Raw genomic sequence first — 16292 nt, 5'->3', positions numbered from 1 at the left:
TAACTGAAAAGTCACAAAGTCCATCATTTCTTGTATTACACCATAATGTCCAGTCATTCAGAAATAAGATTCAAATGCTGGAAGTGTTACTTCAGTCTCAAATAAATCCAGATGTAATATGTATTACCGAACACTGGCTGTCTAAAGAAGAAATTCAGTCAACCTCTATTCCAAGGTACTCATTAACAAGCTTCTATTGTAGGAATTTCTCCACACATGGCGGTACTGCTATATTTGTAAAGGACCAGATAAAATTCAGTGAGGTAGGCCTAAATGAACAGATTGCATTATCTGAAGATAAGGAATTTGAGCTTTCTATGGTTAAGCTGCCTGAACTAAACTATATAATTATAAATGTATACAGAGCACCAAGTAGTAATATTCCAAATTTTATGACCAAATTAGAAGTTCTGCTGAATAGTGTCAGCTCATTAAATATGAGAATAATACTTTGTGGCGATTTTAACATTGATTTATCAAAAAACAGTAATGCTAAACTTGATTTGTTAAACATGACCAAATCCTTTAATATGATCCCCACAATACACTCTCCAACAAGATCAACATAGCATACTGATTCAATAATTGATCAAATCTTCATAACAGATACTGGTTACAAATTCACTGGCGAAGTACTGAGCATGGGATACAGTGACCATGATGCTCAGCTACTGAGTGTTGACATGGAAAATAGTAAAATCAGCCACAAAAAAGTATTTCAAAGAAGAAACTTTTCAGATGGCAATATTAGGATTTTTAACTTCCTATTAGCTAAGGAAAATTGGGACAGTGTTTACATGCAAACAACTGTTGATAATACAGTATGTTCTTAAGCTTCCATAACACCTTCCTTTATTACTTTAATACAGCATTTCCTTTTGAAACAAAAACTTCAAGCAATCAAAATAGAATGTCGTGGGTAACAAAAGGAATCAAAATTTCTAGTGACAGAAACAGATTTCTCCAATATTGCTCCAGAAAATACATAGTCACTGAAGAATTTTCTGACTATTGTAAAGCCTACAAAAAAAAATTATCTTAGAGTGATTAGACAGGCAAAACTTTTATGGAATGACAATTTCATAAGAAACTCTTCAAACAAAATAAAAGCTATGTGGAAAGTTATTAAAAAAGAAACTTGTAGTTCAACACCTAAAAAGGAAAACATTTCTCTAACACTTACTGATTCTAGGGTCACAGATCCATACACAGTTGTAAACAAGTTCCATGAATATTTCACCTCACTAGCAGAAGATCTCATTCAGGCAAACTGAAAGGTATCGTTCTTCAATTCCACCAATACGTCAAACAGCACTAATGCTACAATGTTTGTTTGTGAAACAAACCCTGATGAAATTATGAACATAATAAAATTGTTACGCAATAAAATCTCTAGTGGCTATGATGAAATACCTGACCTCATATTAAAGGTGTGCGCTCCCCATATAGTAAAGCCATTATCAACCATCTACAACCAATCATTAAAAACTGGCATTTTTCCAGATGCTCTCAAAATAGCTAAAGTCTCACCATTACTAAAGAAAGGTTCCCCTGATTTAGTATCCAATTATAGACCATTATCCATATTAAGCATCTTTTCAAAAATCCTGGAAAAACTTTTTTATGACAGGCTTATAAATTTCATAAAAAACCACGCACCAATCAGCATTCAACAACATGGTTTTAGTAAATCTTTATCCACCCAGACAGCAATTTTTGAACTGTTGGACCACATACTGAAATCAATTGACCAACATAATATAGCTGTAGGTATCTTCTTAGATCTCTCTAAAGCCGTTGACGTACTAGATCATAAAATACTGCTTGCTAAATTGGAAAGAAGAGGAATAAGAGGTGTGGTTCACAACTGGCTATGCTCTTACCTACAAAACCGCAGACAGAAGGTATCACTTCAATGCGGTATTAATGTACAGAATAAAATAAATAACACAGTTTTCCTCTCGGAGGAAAGAACAATAAGCTATGGTGTTCCCCAGGGTTCTGTTCTAGGGCCATTACTTTTCCTCATTTACATAGATGATCTTGTTGAATGTATGAGCCCACAAAAAACTATCCTGTTTGCTGATGATACAAGCATAGTGTTGACTGGATCTAGCCCTGAATCCCTTCAGACAATATCTGATAACTCTATGGAAAAACTTTCTGAGTGGTTTAACAAAAATGGCCTAATTGTTAATAGTGGGAAAACTGTATGTATCAACTTCCATCTAATTCCCACATCCAGTCAAAAAACTATCCAAGTAAAGTTAAATAATGATAAAATTGAAAATGTAAATGCAACAAAAATTTTGGGTCTATGGCTCCAACAAAATTTAAAATGGGACACACATATAAACAACGTATCAAAGAAACTCTCATCATTGTGCTATGGACTAAGAATACTAAAATCTACTGCAAGTAAATCCACATTAATGCAAGCATACCATGCGCAGTTCCACTCATTGCTCCGCTATGGAATCACCTTTTGGGGAAATTCAACTCACAGCACAAATATATTTAAACTACAAAAAAGAGCACTGAGGATAATCTGTGGCCTCAAAAAGCTGGAATCCTGTAAATGTCAATTTATAAAACTTAATGTTCTAAGCATCCCATCCCTATTCATTCAAGAAACAATCCTATTCACCAGGGAATACCTCTCAAGAACAGGCAAATTAATCCAAAACAATGATATACACGCTCATTATACCAGAGGGCAATCTAATATCCATCAAATTTTTTCAAGGACATCATCATACCAAAAATATATAACTCATCTGGGTGTCGTATTACACAATAAAATTCCAAAACAAATAAAAACTGCTCCAGATCCAATATTTAAAAATAAACTAAAGGCATTTCTGACAAAGCACTGTTTCTATTCAGTACAAGAATTCCTGGAAATGAAAAATTATAAAGTTCCTTTGTAAAATACTGTGATTAGAGTAAAACATTCTGTAGGCAAAATAATAACCTAATTTCTACTATACACAACCATGTTTCAGTTTCACTTCCCAAAATTTTTCAACTCGCTTTTGGCTGTACAACTACACATTCTATAAGTATTAAAACTTAATTGTCTGTGAAATCTCAATGTTAATTTCATGTTTAATGTAGTTTTTAAATGACATTGTCCTTCTGTTGTGTTTCCAGTTGACATTTTCACTATTCTGTAATCTCAGTGATTATTTGTGTAAATTTAAAGTAGCACTACATTGCCTACATGTTTCTTAGTTCCCCATGTAAATTGTTTGTATTCTCTGTATGTGAAGTTACTATATTCATCAATGAACAATTTTGTGTACATTTTTTAAATGGCTGTCCATTGCCTATTTTTTTTTCTCCAAACTACATATTTGTTAAGAAAAATGACTTGTCCTATATCATGTGTACTTTGTACAATATGTGATCCACAGGATAAATAAATAAATACAAATACAAATCTATCTGATACCTTCTAGTATCTCCAGGCTTCTTCCATGTATACAACCTTCTTTCATAATTCTTGAACCAAGTATTAACTATAATTAAGTTATGCTCTGTGCAAAATTCTTACCCCCAATCCATATTCACCTACTCTGTTTTCTTCTCTCCCTTTTCCTACTCTTGAATTCCAGTCACCCATGACTATTAAATGTTCATCTCCCTTCACTACCTGAATAATTTCTTTTATCTCATCATACATTTCATCGATTTCTTCATCATCTGCAGAGCTAGTTGGCATATAAACTTGTACTACTGTAGTAGGCATGGGCTTCGTGTCTGTCTTGGCCACAATAATACGTTCACTAGGCTGTTTGTAGTAGCTTACTCGCACTCCTATTTTTTTATTCATTATTAAACCTGCTCCTGCATTACCCCTATTTGATTTTGTATTTATAACCCTGTATTGACCTGACCAAACGTCTTGTTCCTCCTGCCACCGAACTATACTAATTCCCACTATATCTAACTTTAACCTATCCATTTCCCTTTTTAAATTTTCTAACCTACCTGCCCAATTAAGAGATCTGACATTCCATGCTCCGATCCGTAGTTTTCTTTCTCCTGATAACAACGTCCTCTTGAGTAGACCCCACCCAGAGATCCGAATCGGAGACTATTTTACCTCCAGAATATTGTACGCAAGAGGACGCCATCATCATTTAACCATACAGTAAAGCTGCATGCCCTCGAGAAAAATTACAGCTGTAGTTTCCCCTTGCTTTCAGCCGTTCGCAGTACCAGCACAGCAAGGCCATTTTGATTAGTGTTACAGGGTCAAATCAGTTAATCATCCAGACTGTTGCCCCTGCAACTACTGAAAAGGCTGCTGCCCCTCTTCAGGTACCACACGTTTGTCTGGCCTCTCAACAGATACCCCACCGTCATGGTTGCACCTATGGTATGGCCATCTGTATCGCTGAGGCACGCAAGCCTCCCCACCAATGGCAAGGTCCATGGTTCTTGGGCGTAGATGTTAAACAGTAGACAGTAAAAACCATGTACCTGTTGGTGCAAGAAATGAAAATATATCTTCATCTATACAACGTACTTTGCCAAAGGATAAATAAATAAATTTATACTTATTAATAAAATAGAAAGAAACATTCCACATGGGAAAAATATATTAAAAACAAAGATTCCATGACTTACCAAACGGGAAAGCACTGGTAGATAGACACAATAATAAAACACACAAACACACACACAAAATTTCAAGCTTTCGCAACCAACGGTTGCTTCGTCAGGAAAGAGGGAAGGAGAGGGAAAGACGAAAGGATGTGGGTTTTAAGGGAGAGGGTAAGGAGTCATTCCAATCCTGGGAGCGGAAAGACTTACCTTAGGGGGAAAAAAGGACAGGTATACACTTGCACACACACACATATATCCATCCACACATATACAGACACAAGCAGACATTACCCTCTCCCTTAAAATCCACATCCTTTCGTCTTTCCCTCTCCTTCCCTCTTTCCTGACGAAGCAACCGTTGGTTGGTTGCGAAAGCTTGAAATTTTGTGTGTGGGTTTTTTTATTGTGTCTATCTACCAGCGCTTTCCCGTTTGGTAAGTCCTGGAATCTTTGTTTTTAATAAATTTATACTTATTTTTATATTTGTATTTATCTGGTCCAGTAAATCTTACATATACAGTACAGCATATCAGATATTGGACAACTCAGTGCAAATATATCTTCATGTTTACATGATGTTTCGTTTGTATTAACTATGTAGGAAAAGACAGATTGCTACTTACCATAAAGAAGGCATGTTAAGCAGCAGACAGCACAATTAAAAGACACTTACATAGAGCTTTTGATCACAGCCTACATCAGCAAAAGAGAACCACACACCATTCATACACACAAGCAAGCGCACCTTGTGCACATATGACCACCACCTCCAGTATCTCGGGCCGGAATGCAACTATCATGTGGGATGCAAGCAGCAATCTGGAGGAGGTGGGGAAGGGGAAGGGATAGTAGTGTACGGGTTGGGAGAAATACAAATGCTGTCTGGCAGAGTGGGCAGGGGCTAGCATGCCAACAGGCACTGTGTCAAGAGGCTGTGGGGCAGGGAAGTAGGGGGAAAAAGGAGTGTAAAAGGAGAGGAGCGGGGAAAGATAGGGGGGGGGGGGGAGGGTGCATTGGGAGAGGGCAGCAAACAAAGAGGAAAGAGGATGGTAGAAGAGAATGGGGAAAATATGACAGGAGAGAGGGATTGGAAGCTGTTGTTAGGAGGGTGTGGGGACAATATGTTACCTCAGGTTGAGGCTGGGATAATTACAAGAGCAGAGAATATGTTATAATGATAACTCCCAAATGCACTGTTCAGAAAAGCTGGTGGTGTAGGGGAGGATCCAGGTGGCTTGCATAGTGAAGAAGCCATTGAAATCAAGAATGTTATGTTCAGCTGCATGGTATGCCACAAGGTGGTCTACTTTGCTCTTGGCCATAGTTTGGTGGTGGCCATTCATCCTGGTGGGCAGCTGGTTGGTAGTCATACCAAAATAACAAGTTGTGCAATGATTGCAGTAGACCTGGTAAGTTGACTTGCCCCTCATGTGGTAAGATAAACCTGTGGTAGGACTGGAATAGGAAGTGCTGTGTGGGTGACTTTGGCAGGTCTTGCACCCGGGACTTCCACAGTGATATGATCCTTAAGGCGAGGGGTTGGAATTGGGAGTCGCATAGGGATGGACTAGGAAGCTGTGGAGGTTGTATGGGTGATGGAACATCACTTTCGGAGGGGTGGAAGTATCTCAGGCAGGATATTCCTCATTTCAGGGCATGATGGTAGGTAATCAAAGCCCTGACAAAGGATATGGTCCAGTTGTTCCAGTCCAGGGTAGTATTGGGTGAGGAAGGGGACACTCCTTTGTGGCTGGTTCTTGGGGTTGGTGGGAGAATTGGGATGTAGGGGAAATGGCATGGCAGATCTGTTTGTGGACTAGGTCTGTGGGATAGTACCTATCTGTGTAGGCCTTGCTGAAACCTTCAGCATACTGGTCAAGGGAGTTCTTGTCACTGTAGACAGACCATCCCTGGGTGGCCAGGCTGTATGGGAGAAATTTTTTGGTCGAAACAAATGACAGCTGTCGAAAGGCAGGTTCTATTGGTGATTGATGGATTTAATGTAAACACAGGTGCGGATGGAACCATCAGAGAGAAGGTGGTCGACGTCTAGGAAGGTGGCACACTGAGTTGAGGAGGACCAGGTGGAAAGGATTGGGAGAGATGTTGAGGTTGTGAAGGAATGAAGATGGGGTGTCTTGGACCAGAGTCCAGATCATGAATGTATCATCGATGAATCTGAACCAGACTAGGGATTTGGTGCTTTGGGAGGCAAGGAATATTTCCTCTAGATGGCCCATAAAAAGGTTGGCATAGGAAGGCACCATGCAGGTGCCCATGGCTGCACCATGGATTTGTTTGTATACCTTCCCTTCAAAGGAGAAGTAGTTGTGTGTTAGGATAAAGTTAGTTAGGCATATGAGGAATGAGGTAGTGGATTTTGAGTCTGAAGGACATTGTGAAAGGTTATGTTCAATGGCAGTAAGACCATGGGGGGAAGGGGGGGGGGGATGGAAACAGAGATAGATAGAGACAGCAAGAACAAGCTGAGTTCATGGTCCACTTCTTACTTACGTGCCTAGCTCCTAGTTAGCTAGCTACTACATTGGTTTCATTGGATCTTCAAGCACAGTGTTCAATAAATATTTTGGTCACAGATGATGTTCAACCCTTACTTGGGCCTAGTCCTCCCCCTCCTAGACAACCTCACATAGCAGCTGTGGACCATTTTGGTAGCAGAGCGTGGCTGTCTTTGGGTGGAGAGGATTTGCACAGTATTGGACATCATTCATACAAGTTCTTTTTTGCATGGCTGATAGTTGTAACTATGTGAGGTTGTTACTTTTTTGGGGGTTTTGTTGTTGCAAATCCACTGCCTTCCAAATGGAGCCTTGAACTGTGATTGGAGGGAAGTGTTTGAGAAAAGAAAACAGCTCAGTACGAATGTAACATCCAATTTAATAATGAGTGTGCCAGGAAGTGCTTTCTTTTCCTGTTATAAAGAACCACAGGAAGAAATATACGTAAACAAGATAAACAATGCAAAAGAGACAATGTGTGTTGTTTCTGCATCTCCGATCAGTTACTGAGGAAACAGGAATCGAAATATCTCCCAAGTGTTACTGTCGAAAACAAGCTGCAAAAAGTGTTTGTGTGTGAAATTATAAATCATTATAGAAGAAGTCACTGATACAAAATCCATAACTAAGGTACAGCAATTGATAGAATAAGGAAGAAAGTGAACACAACATGGCGACGAGAAATAATATTATAGCACATCTTACTATAAATTGTGACTATTTAGTGTCAGCTGAATGTTGTATGTGTGGTGATTTTGTATCAAAAGGTATTAGGCTATGTTCAGCAACACACAGATGGTATCATGCATCATGTTTCATTTGACTGGAACTAGAAAACATATCTTGTGATTGTGAAAAATACCACGCTGGTCGCGAGACAGCAGTACAAAAATGTGGTAATGGTTTGGAAGTCAACGTGATAGACGTGCTGCAACAGGACCTTGCAGCAATTACAGCATATGCTGAAATGTTGAATCACATGGTACAACTTTTATCAGAAACTTGTGAAGAAACTGACTCAAAAGTATATATCTACTGCGGTTCAGGTAACACAAACTATTTAAACCAGAAAAGCTCAAAGTAAATTGCTTAAACAAAGACAATGAAATTCTCGAGGTGGCAAATCGTGATATAGTGAATGATGGAATACCCGATTTTCCCTGTCAGGATTGTGCAAAAGGACATATCAAACGACCATTTGGATGTGAAACGCATGGTAATAGAAATCAATTAACACAAAACATTGTAGGGAATAAAACAAGAGATGTTGTCTTATATTCAGATAGTAATGGAAGATGGTTAGCAGAAAAAATACAATATCAGAATTGACTCAGAGCTATAGGTTTCATCAAACCAGGTGCCTGTATAAAAGAAATTTTAAAAGTCTGTAATTATAGTTCTCATAATATGCAAAGATCAGCACATTCCTCGAACTGGGGAACTATTAAGAATGGGGTTCCACAAGGGTCGGTCTTGGGTCCTTTGTTGTTCTTAATATACAGGGTGTTACAAAAAGGTATGGCCAAACTTTCAGGAAACATTCGTCACACACAAAGAAAGAAAATATGTTATGTGGACATGTGTCCGGAAATGCTTACTTTCCATGTTAGAGCTCATTTTATTACTTCTCTTCAAATCACATTACTCATGGAATGGAAACACACAGCAACAGAATGTACCAGCATGACTTCAAACACTTTGTTACAGGAAATGTTCAAAATGTCCTCCGTTAGCGAGGATACATGCATCCACCCTCCGTCGCATGGAACCCCTGATGCGCTGATGCAGCCCTGGAGAATGGCGTATTGTATCACAGCCGTCCACAATACGAGCACGAAGAATCTCTACATTTGGTACCAGGGTTGCGTAGACAAGAGCTTTCAAATGCCCCCATAAATGAAAGTCAAGAGGGTTGAGGTCAGGAGAGCATGGAGGCCATGGAATTGGTCCGCCTCTACCAATCCATCGGTCACCGAATCTGTTGTTCAGAAGCGTACGAACACTTCAACTGAAATGTGCAGGAGCTCCATCATGCATGAACCACATGTTGTGTCGTACTTGTAAAGGCACATGTTCTAGCAGCACAGGTAGAGTATCCCGTACAAAATCATGATAACGTGTTCCATTGAGCGTTGGTGGAAGAACATACTGACGAAACAAAAATGAGCTCTAACATGGAAATTAAGCATTTCCGGACACATGTCCACATAACATCTTTTCTTTATTTGTGTGTGAGGAATGTTTCCTGAAAGTTTGGCCGTACCTTTTTGTAACACCCTGTATATTAATGACTTGCCATTCTATATTCATGAAGAGGCAAAGTTAGTTCTCTTTGCTGATGATACAAGTATAGTAATCACACCTGACAAACAAGAATTAACTAATGAAATTGTCAATAATGTCTTTCAGAAAATTACTAAGTGGTTCCTTGTAAATGGACTCTCACTGAATTTTGATAAGACACAGTACATACAGTTCCGTACAGTAAATGGTATGACGCCATTAATAAATATAGACCTTAATCAGAAGCATATACCTAAGGTAGAATATTCAAAATTTTTAGGTGTGTCCATTGATGAGAGATTAAACTGGAAGAAACATATTGATGATCTGCTGAAACGTTTGGTTCAGCTACTTATGCAATAATGGTCATTGCAAATTTTGGTGACAAACATCTTAGTAAATTAGCTTACTACGCCTATTTTCACTCATTGCTTTCATATGGCATCATATTTTGGGGTAATTCATCACTGAGGAATAAAGTATTTATTGCACAAAAGTGAGTAATCAGAATAATAGCTGGAGTCCACCCAAGATCATCCTGCAGACATTTATTTAAGGATCTAGGGATATTCACAGGAGCTTCTCAGTATATATACTCTCTTAGGAAATTTGTTACTAACAACCAAACCCAATTCAAAAGTAATAGCAATGTGCATAACTACAATATTAGGAGAAAGGATGATATTCACTATTCAAGATTAAATCTAACTTTGGCACAGAAAGGGGTGAATTATAATGCCACTAAAGTCTTTGGTCACTTACCAAATAGTATCAAAAGTCTGACAGATAACCAACAAGTATTTAAGAAGAAATTAAAAGATTTTCTGAATGACAACTCCTTCTACTCCATAGAGGAATTTTTAGATATAAATTAAGAAAATAAAGAAAAAAAAATTATTAAAAAAAACAAAAAACAAAAAGAAAGTTGTTATATTAACTTAATTATGTTGTTATGAATATAATAGAGGGAAACATTCCACGTGGGAAAAATATATCTCAAAACACAGATGATGTGGCTTACCGAACGAAAGTGCTGGCAGGTCGATAGACACATAAACAAACACAAACATACACACGAAATTCAAGCTTTCGCAACAAACTGTTGCCTCATCAGGAAAGAGGGAAGGAGAGGGCAAGACAAAAGGATGTGGGTTTTAAGGGAGAGGGTAAGGAGTCATTCCAATCCCGGGAGCGGAAAGACTTACCTTAGGGGGAAAAAAGGACAGGTATACACTCGCACACACACACATATCCATCCGCACAGACACAGACACCACAGACACAGACACAGACACCACAGACTGTGTATGTGCGGATGGATATGTGTGTGTGCGAGTGTATACCTGTCCTTTTTCCCCCTAAGGTAAGTCTTTCTGCTCCCGGGATTGGAATGACTGCTTACCCTCTCCCTTAAAACCCACATCCTTTTGTCTTTCCCTCTCCTTCCCTCTTTCCTGATGAGGCGACAGTTTGTTGCGAAAGCTTGAATTTCGTGTGTATGTTTGTGTTTGTTTGTGTGTCTATCGACCTGCCAGCACTTTCGTTCGGTAAGTCACATCATCTGTGTTTTTAGATATAATTATGTTGTTAAATTAACTTAATTTTGTCATGTATTCGAAAATTTGACTCGTTCCACATCATTACGAAATATCGTATTCATGATCCATGGAACTAGTATTAATCTAATCTAATAGTAATCACACATGGCAAAATCAGTACATAGTAATATTTGGTGGTGCAAATGATATCTATAAAAACGAGCTAAGAGAAGCTACTCGAACATTAAAGACAGTACTAAACAGAATAAAAAATCAAAATCTTATTGTTATAGGGTTAATTCATAGGCATGATCTACCAGAACGGTCCTGTGTAAATAAAGAAATCCAGAAAGCCAACAGGATCTACCAAAAAATCTGCAGATCCATGGACAATGTTTTCTTTCTTCATACAGCTGATTTGGAAAGAATGTGCTTCACAAAACATGGAATGCACTTAAACAAGAAAGGCAAGTCCTATTTATGTAAAAAGCTTGGGGAGTTAATGAAAACTATTTCCATAAACAGTGAAATACATGACCCAATTCCACTGGAGGCAACGGAACATCCAGACAGAAGACATTCCACTCAAACATTCAAACAGCAACTGGCCATTGAAGATATTGAGGATTTAGATGCCACAGAAGAAACAGTTGCAAATGGAGCAGCTTTGATAACAATGGCAGAAGAGGAATCAGTGTCAGCATCAACAGCTACTACAACAGCAGTAACAACAAGGAATGCAAAACCAGTAGTAACAGAAGATCCAGGATGCAGTGAAGTGAACATACGAAAACAGTGGTGATGGAAGCAGTGTCATTACCACAAACAGGTCAGGAAGCAACAGCTACAGCAGCAGCAACAGTAGAAGGTCTATCGTGTAGTAGTGTGAACAAAAGAAGATCTGTGCCTCCTTCACATCTAAAGGATTTTTTAATAGGAGGAAGGAAGAAGAAGCGCCCAAGATAAGTAACTATATTATTTAACAATATTTCACCAGAATGTACAACAGTTAGAAATTGAACTAGAAGCCATAGCTAGCTTGATAGTCCGCATTTCTAAACACTGGTGCAAAAGATCTGAAACTGAATACACAGTTTTACCTTCTTATGAATTAGCATGTTATTATAGCAGAACATTAAATAGGGGTGGGGGCTCATGTATTTATGTGAAAAAAGGACTGAAGTTCAAAGTTAGGAGTGATATGATTTCTTTGAGTGAAGAAAAACTTTTTGAACTTTCAGTAGTAGAGTTAAAAGAACAAAATACCCTTAAAAATTGTATATACTGTGTTTATATAGGTCTCCTAATGGTGATGTCGAAACCTTTTTCACTAAATTAATACAAGTGTTGGACATAATATGTAATACTAAAGTACATATTATTATTTGTGGAGATTTAAATATCAATATGCTGAAAATGGCTGAAGTCAGCACCAGGTTATTGAATATCTTGTACAGTAATGGTATCTTACAACAGGTAACAAATGCCACAAGAGTAACCAAACACTCATCTTCAATAATTGACCATTTTCTAACAGATATTAACCATAAATGCTGTGAAGTAACTGTTAAAAAACCTTGGGATATCAGATCACTTTGGTCAAAGGGCAAAACTTAAAATATCTACAAAGTTACAAGCAAAACTGCTTAGCTACAGAAGTGTTGTTTCTAAATCAAAAAGCTGTGAATTTGCAACACAGATGACTGGCCAGACATCGTCAGAAGTATACTCAGAAACACATGTGAATGAAAAATTCAACAAATTCATGAATATAGTCAAGTTAAAATTTGAGAAAACATTTCCTAAAGTAGTACATTCTGTTGGGGGATCTAGTAGGAAGACTTAGGTAACAAAAGGTATCAGAAAACCCTCTGAAACACTCAAATATTTGAGGGCTATCAAAAATGATATGAGTGACTGAGCCTTCTTATAGTTTTTTTTCAGCTACAAGAAGATATACAGAAAACTGTTGCAGGAAGCAAAGAGAATCCTAAATGAAAAGACCATACAGAACTCAAACAATAACAGCAGAGCCATTTGGAATATAGTAAAACAAGAAACAGGTGACTTAAAATCAAAGCAGATGAACATAAAAATTAGAAATAAAGGTAGCTTAATAGATAGTCCTAAGCACCTGGCAAACTTTATAAACAACTACTTTAGTAATATAGCAACAAAACTGCAAGAAAAGCTTCCTAAAACACAACACACAATGGCAAAGAACTATGTATCTCACACAATGCTACTGCTACCCACCAATGGAGAGGAAATCAGTAGCATTGTACATAAATTCAAGAGTAAATCATCCACAGGTTTAGATGAAGTTCCAATGTGTATACTAAAAGACTGCATTAGCAGCATAAAAGAACCCTTAGCAGACATTATAAATGAGCCATTCTCGTCAGGTTGCTTCCCTAATTATCTAAAGCACACAAAAATTCTTCCCATAGGCAAAAAAGGTGACACAGAAAATATAGAGAATTACAGACCAGTTTCATTGCTGTCTTCTTTTTCAAATATAATGGAAACTATTATGAAAAACAGACTTATGGACTACATAAATAAATACCAACTCCTATGCAGAGAAGAGTTTGGTTTCAGGACTGGAAAGGGAACAGAAGCAGCTATAGAAAAATTTACGAGAGTGGTTCTAGAAGCCCTAGATAAAGGAGAACAAGTAACAGGCATTTTCCTACATCTCAGTAAAGCATTTGATACAGTTGACCATGAAATACTGCTAGGTAAACTTGAAGCACTAGGAATCAGGGGGGTTGTAAATAAATGGTTTAGATCTTACCTTGCGAACAGAGAGCAGAGTGTGGAAATATCTCAGATTTCAAGTAGCTCAAATTATTTAGTGAAACATCTTTCAAATGAAGAATATTTGAACATTGGAGTACCTCAAGGGAATGTGTTAGGTCCAGTACTACTTCTTATTTATATTAATGACTTCCCACAGTGGGTAACGCAAGGTGAAACAGTGTTATTTGCTGATGACAGCAATATAATAATTACAGACAGGACACTATAAATGTTAAATGTAAAAGCTGAAAAGGCACTTACGGCAGTTCACAACTGGTCAAATAACAACAAAGTAACCGTTAACGTGAAAAAGACAATAACATAAACTTCTATATAAAGAAAAAAAACGAATATGAGAAAACTTAAAGTTCAAAATGAAACCATAGAGTGTGTAGCCAGCACAAAATTTTTGGGTATGTATGTTGATCAACAATTAAAATTGGGATGAACATATTAGGATGCTTGGGAAAAAAATTAGCACAGCATGCTATGCCTTACGAATATTAGTCACTGTGTGCAATATTTCATGCCAGACAATGACATACTTTGCACACATGCATTCTATAATAAGTTACGGCATAACATTCTGGGGTGCAAATGCCCAAAATGTGAAATATGTGTTCAGATTGCAAAAACGAGCTATCAGAATAATGAGTAAGAGTCACAAAAGAGCACACTGCAGTGAACTATTTAAAAAATGGGGTATTCTGACAATCCCAATTGAATATATCTTGCAAACTACAGTTTTTATTCACAAAAATATTGAGCAATATTTAGCAAACAGCTGCTATGTTTTACCAAGGTGTCAAGATATACAATAAATTGCCAAAAGAAATCAAAAACACAAAGGAACTCTGTAAATTTAAAGCATTTCTTAAAGAACATTTATTAAAAAATAGTTTTTACTTGATTAGAGAATTCATGCAGAATAAAACTGGTGTAAATAAATAATCAGGTTAATCTATTATAAAGTGGACATTCTAGACTGTAATTTACCCATACAAGTATTAGAGGAGTCTTGTGATCTATTTCTTTTGATTGAAGCAGGTTCTTCTGCATTATGTAATTCAATGATAAATTGTGTGTGTAATATACATATATATATATATTATGAATTTATATGTATAATGAAGTCATCCATACAAAGAAATTTGTTTATGGATGAATAAATAAATAAATAAATAAATAATAAATAAAACTTTTCAGATGATGGGGACATTTTGTGCGTTATGTGTGTGGGGAGTGGGGTGGGGGGGGGGGGGGGGTGAGGGTGGTGGGTTGGAGGAGAGAGAGAGAGAGAGAGAGAGAGAGAGAGAGAAAACTGAGTTCATGGTCCAGTTCTTACTTATACACCCAGCTACTCCTCAGTGTCTTCACATCGTGAGGAGACACTTTCATTTAAAGTTTGCAACTAGCCAGTATTTTATTTTCCCACTTTTTTCTTTCACATACTTTAGATTTAGCACCAAAGAAGGCAAGGACTCCAAGAACTGAAGCTCCAATAATTACTTTTCTATCCCGTAGTTACAGCAAAAAGACTCCCAAACCAAAGCTCCCATAATGACATTTCCATCCTGGAATCAGAGTAAAAGGATTCTCAAAATTTGTAACAATACTTTCCTATGTGTATGTATTCTGGGCTATAGCTTTCTATTCCTATCTTCCTCCTTCTTTAAAATGTCAGAATCTAAAGACTCTGGAGTGAATGTGCAACAGAATAGCTTCTGATTATAATCAACTGTCAAATTCCTTGAGTTTTCATTGTTATCACATACATAATGACAATACTTATTTCTAGTGTGTCTTGGCTTGAAGTATTTTGCTTAGAAAGGATACAATCTGTTGTCTATTGTGTGGATTTCTCTCCCTTACACGATCTAATTGTTTTCTTCTTGCTAGTTCTCGATCTCTGACAGAAAGTGAATTCTTCACAGTTTCTTTTGCATGTTTGCATATTCCATCATATGCTGACAGTTCTTCAACTACTTTCTTTTCCAGGCGTTTGACCTTGGCATCTCTATGGATAAATAGTAACAAATTACTCATAAAGATAAAAACTTCAAGAAATATACATTCTGTGATGATTTTCTGGACCTCAGAAACACTTACAACAAACTAAAATTTGTGAATATTAAGTACGAGGGCTATTCATAAATTAAAATCCAACTTCTTATTATAAATAAAGAAACACTTGTAGCTTTGTGGCACTTATGTGGTTGGAAAAGAGACTTCGTTGGTCATGTAGCACCAGTCAGCTCTCTGTTTTGTTGGTCAGTGTGTAAGTAGCAAGCTACTGAAATGGACTGTGTTGCTGTCTCCCATCATTTGTGAGGTATGTTCTATGATTTGCTTCCTGTAAGCAGAAGGAGTCGAGGCCATCAAGATTCTTCATCTACTGGGTCACATGTATGGGGATGGGTGATGCTGTTGTAAGGAAATGGTGAAGAAAATTCATGGCTGGTGACACAAATGTGCATGATGACAGCAGATATGACATGAACTTGTGCAACATGTTGATGAAATTGTGCAACCGAGA

The 16292-nt window shown here is 37.4% G+C and overlaps 1 protein-coding gene across 2 annotated transcripts in view; it reads right to left on the bottom strand.

The window, feature by feature from the left end:
• The window catches only part of LOC126235834 (CBY1-interacting BAR domain-containing protein 1), a 211854-nt gene that overhangs the window by 101140 nt on the left and 94422 nt on the right, over window positions 1-16292 (bottom strand). For both annotated transcript variants that reach the window (XM_049944691.1, XM_049944690.1), the window contains exon 4: window positions 15593-15773. In XM_049944691.1, coding sequence (XP_049800648.1) covers window positions 15593-15773 — 181 coding nt within the window. The remainder of the gene's footprint in view (window positions 1-15592; window positions 15774-16292) is intronic.

Source organism: Schistocerca nitens, chromosome 2 (assembly GCF_023898315.1).
Source record: "Schistocerca nitens isolate TAMUIC-IGC-003100 chromosome 2, iqSchNite1.1, whole genome shotgun sequence".
Classification (NCBI taxonomy): Eukaryota; Metazoa; Arthropoda; class Insecta; order Orthoptera; family Acrididae; genus Schistocerca; species Schistocerca nitens.
The sequence above is the reverse complement of the archived record's forward strand: the minus strand, read 5'-3'. Positions and strand labels throughout refer to the sequence as shown.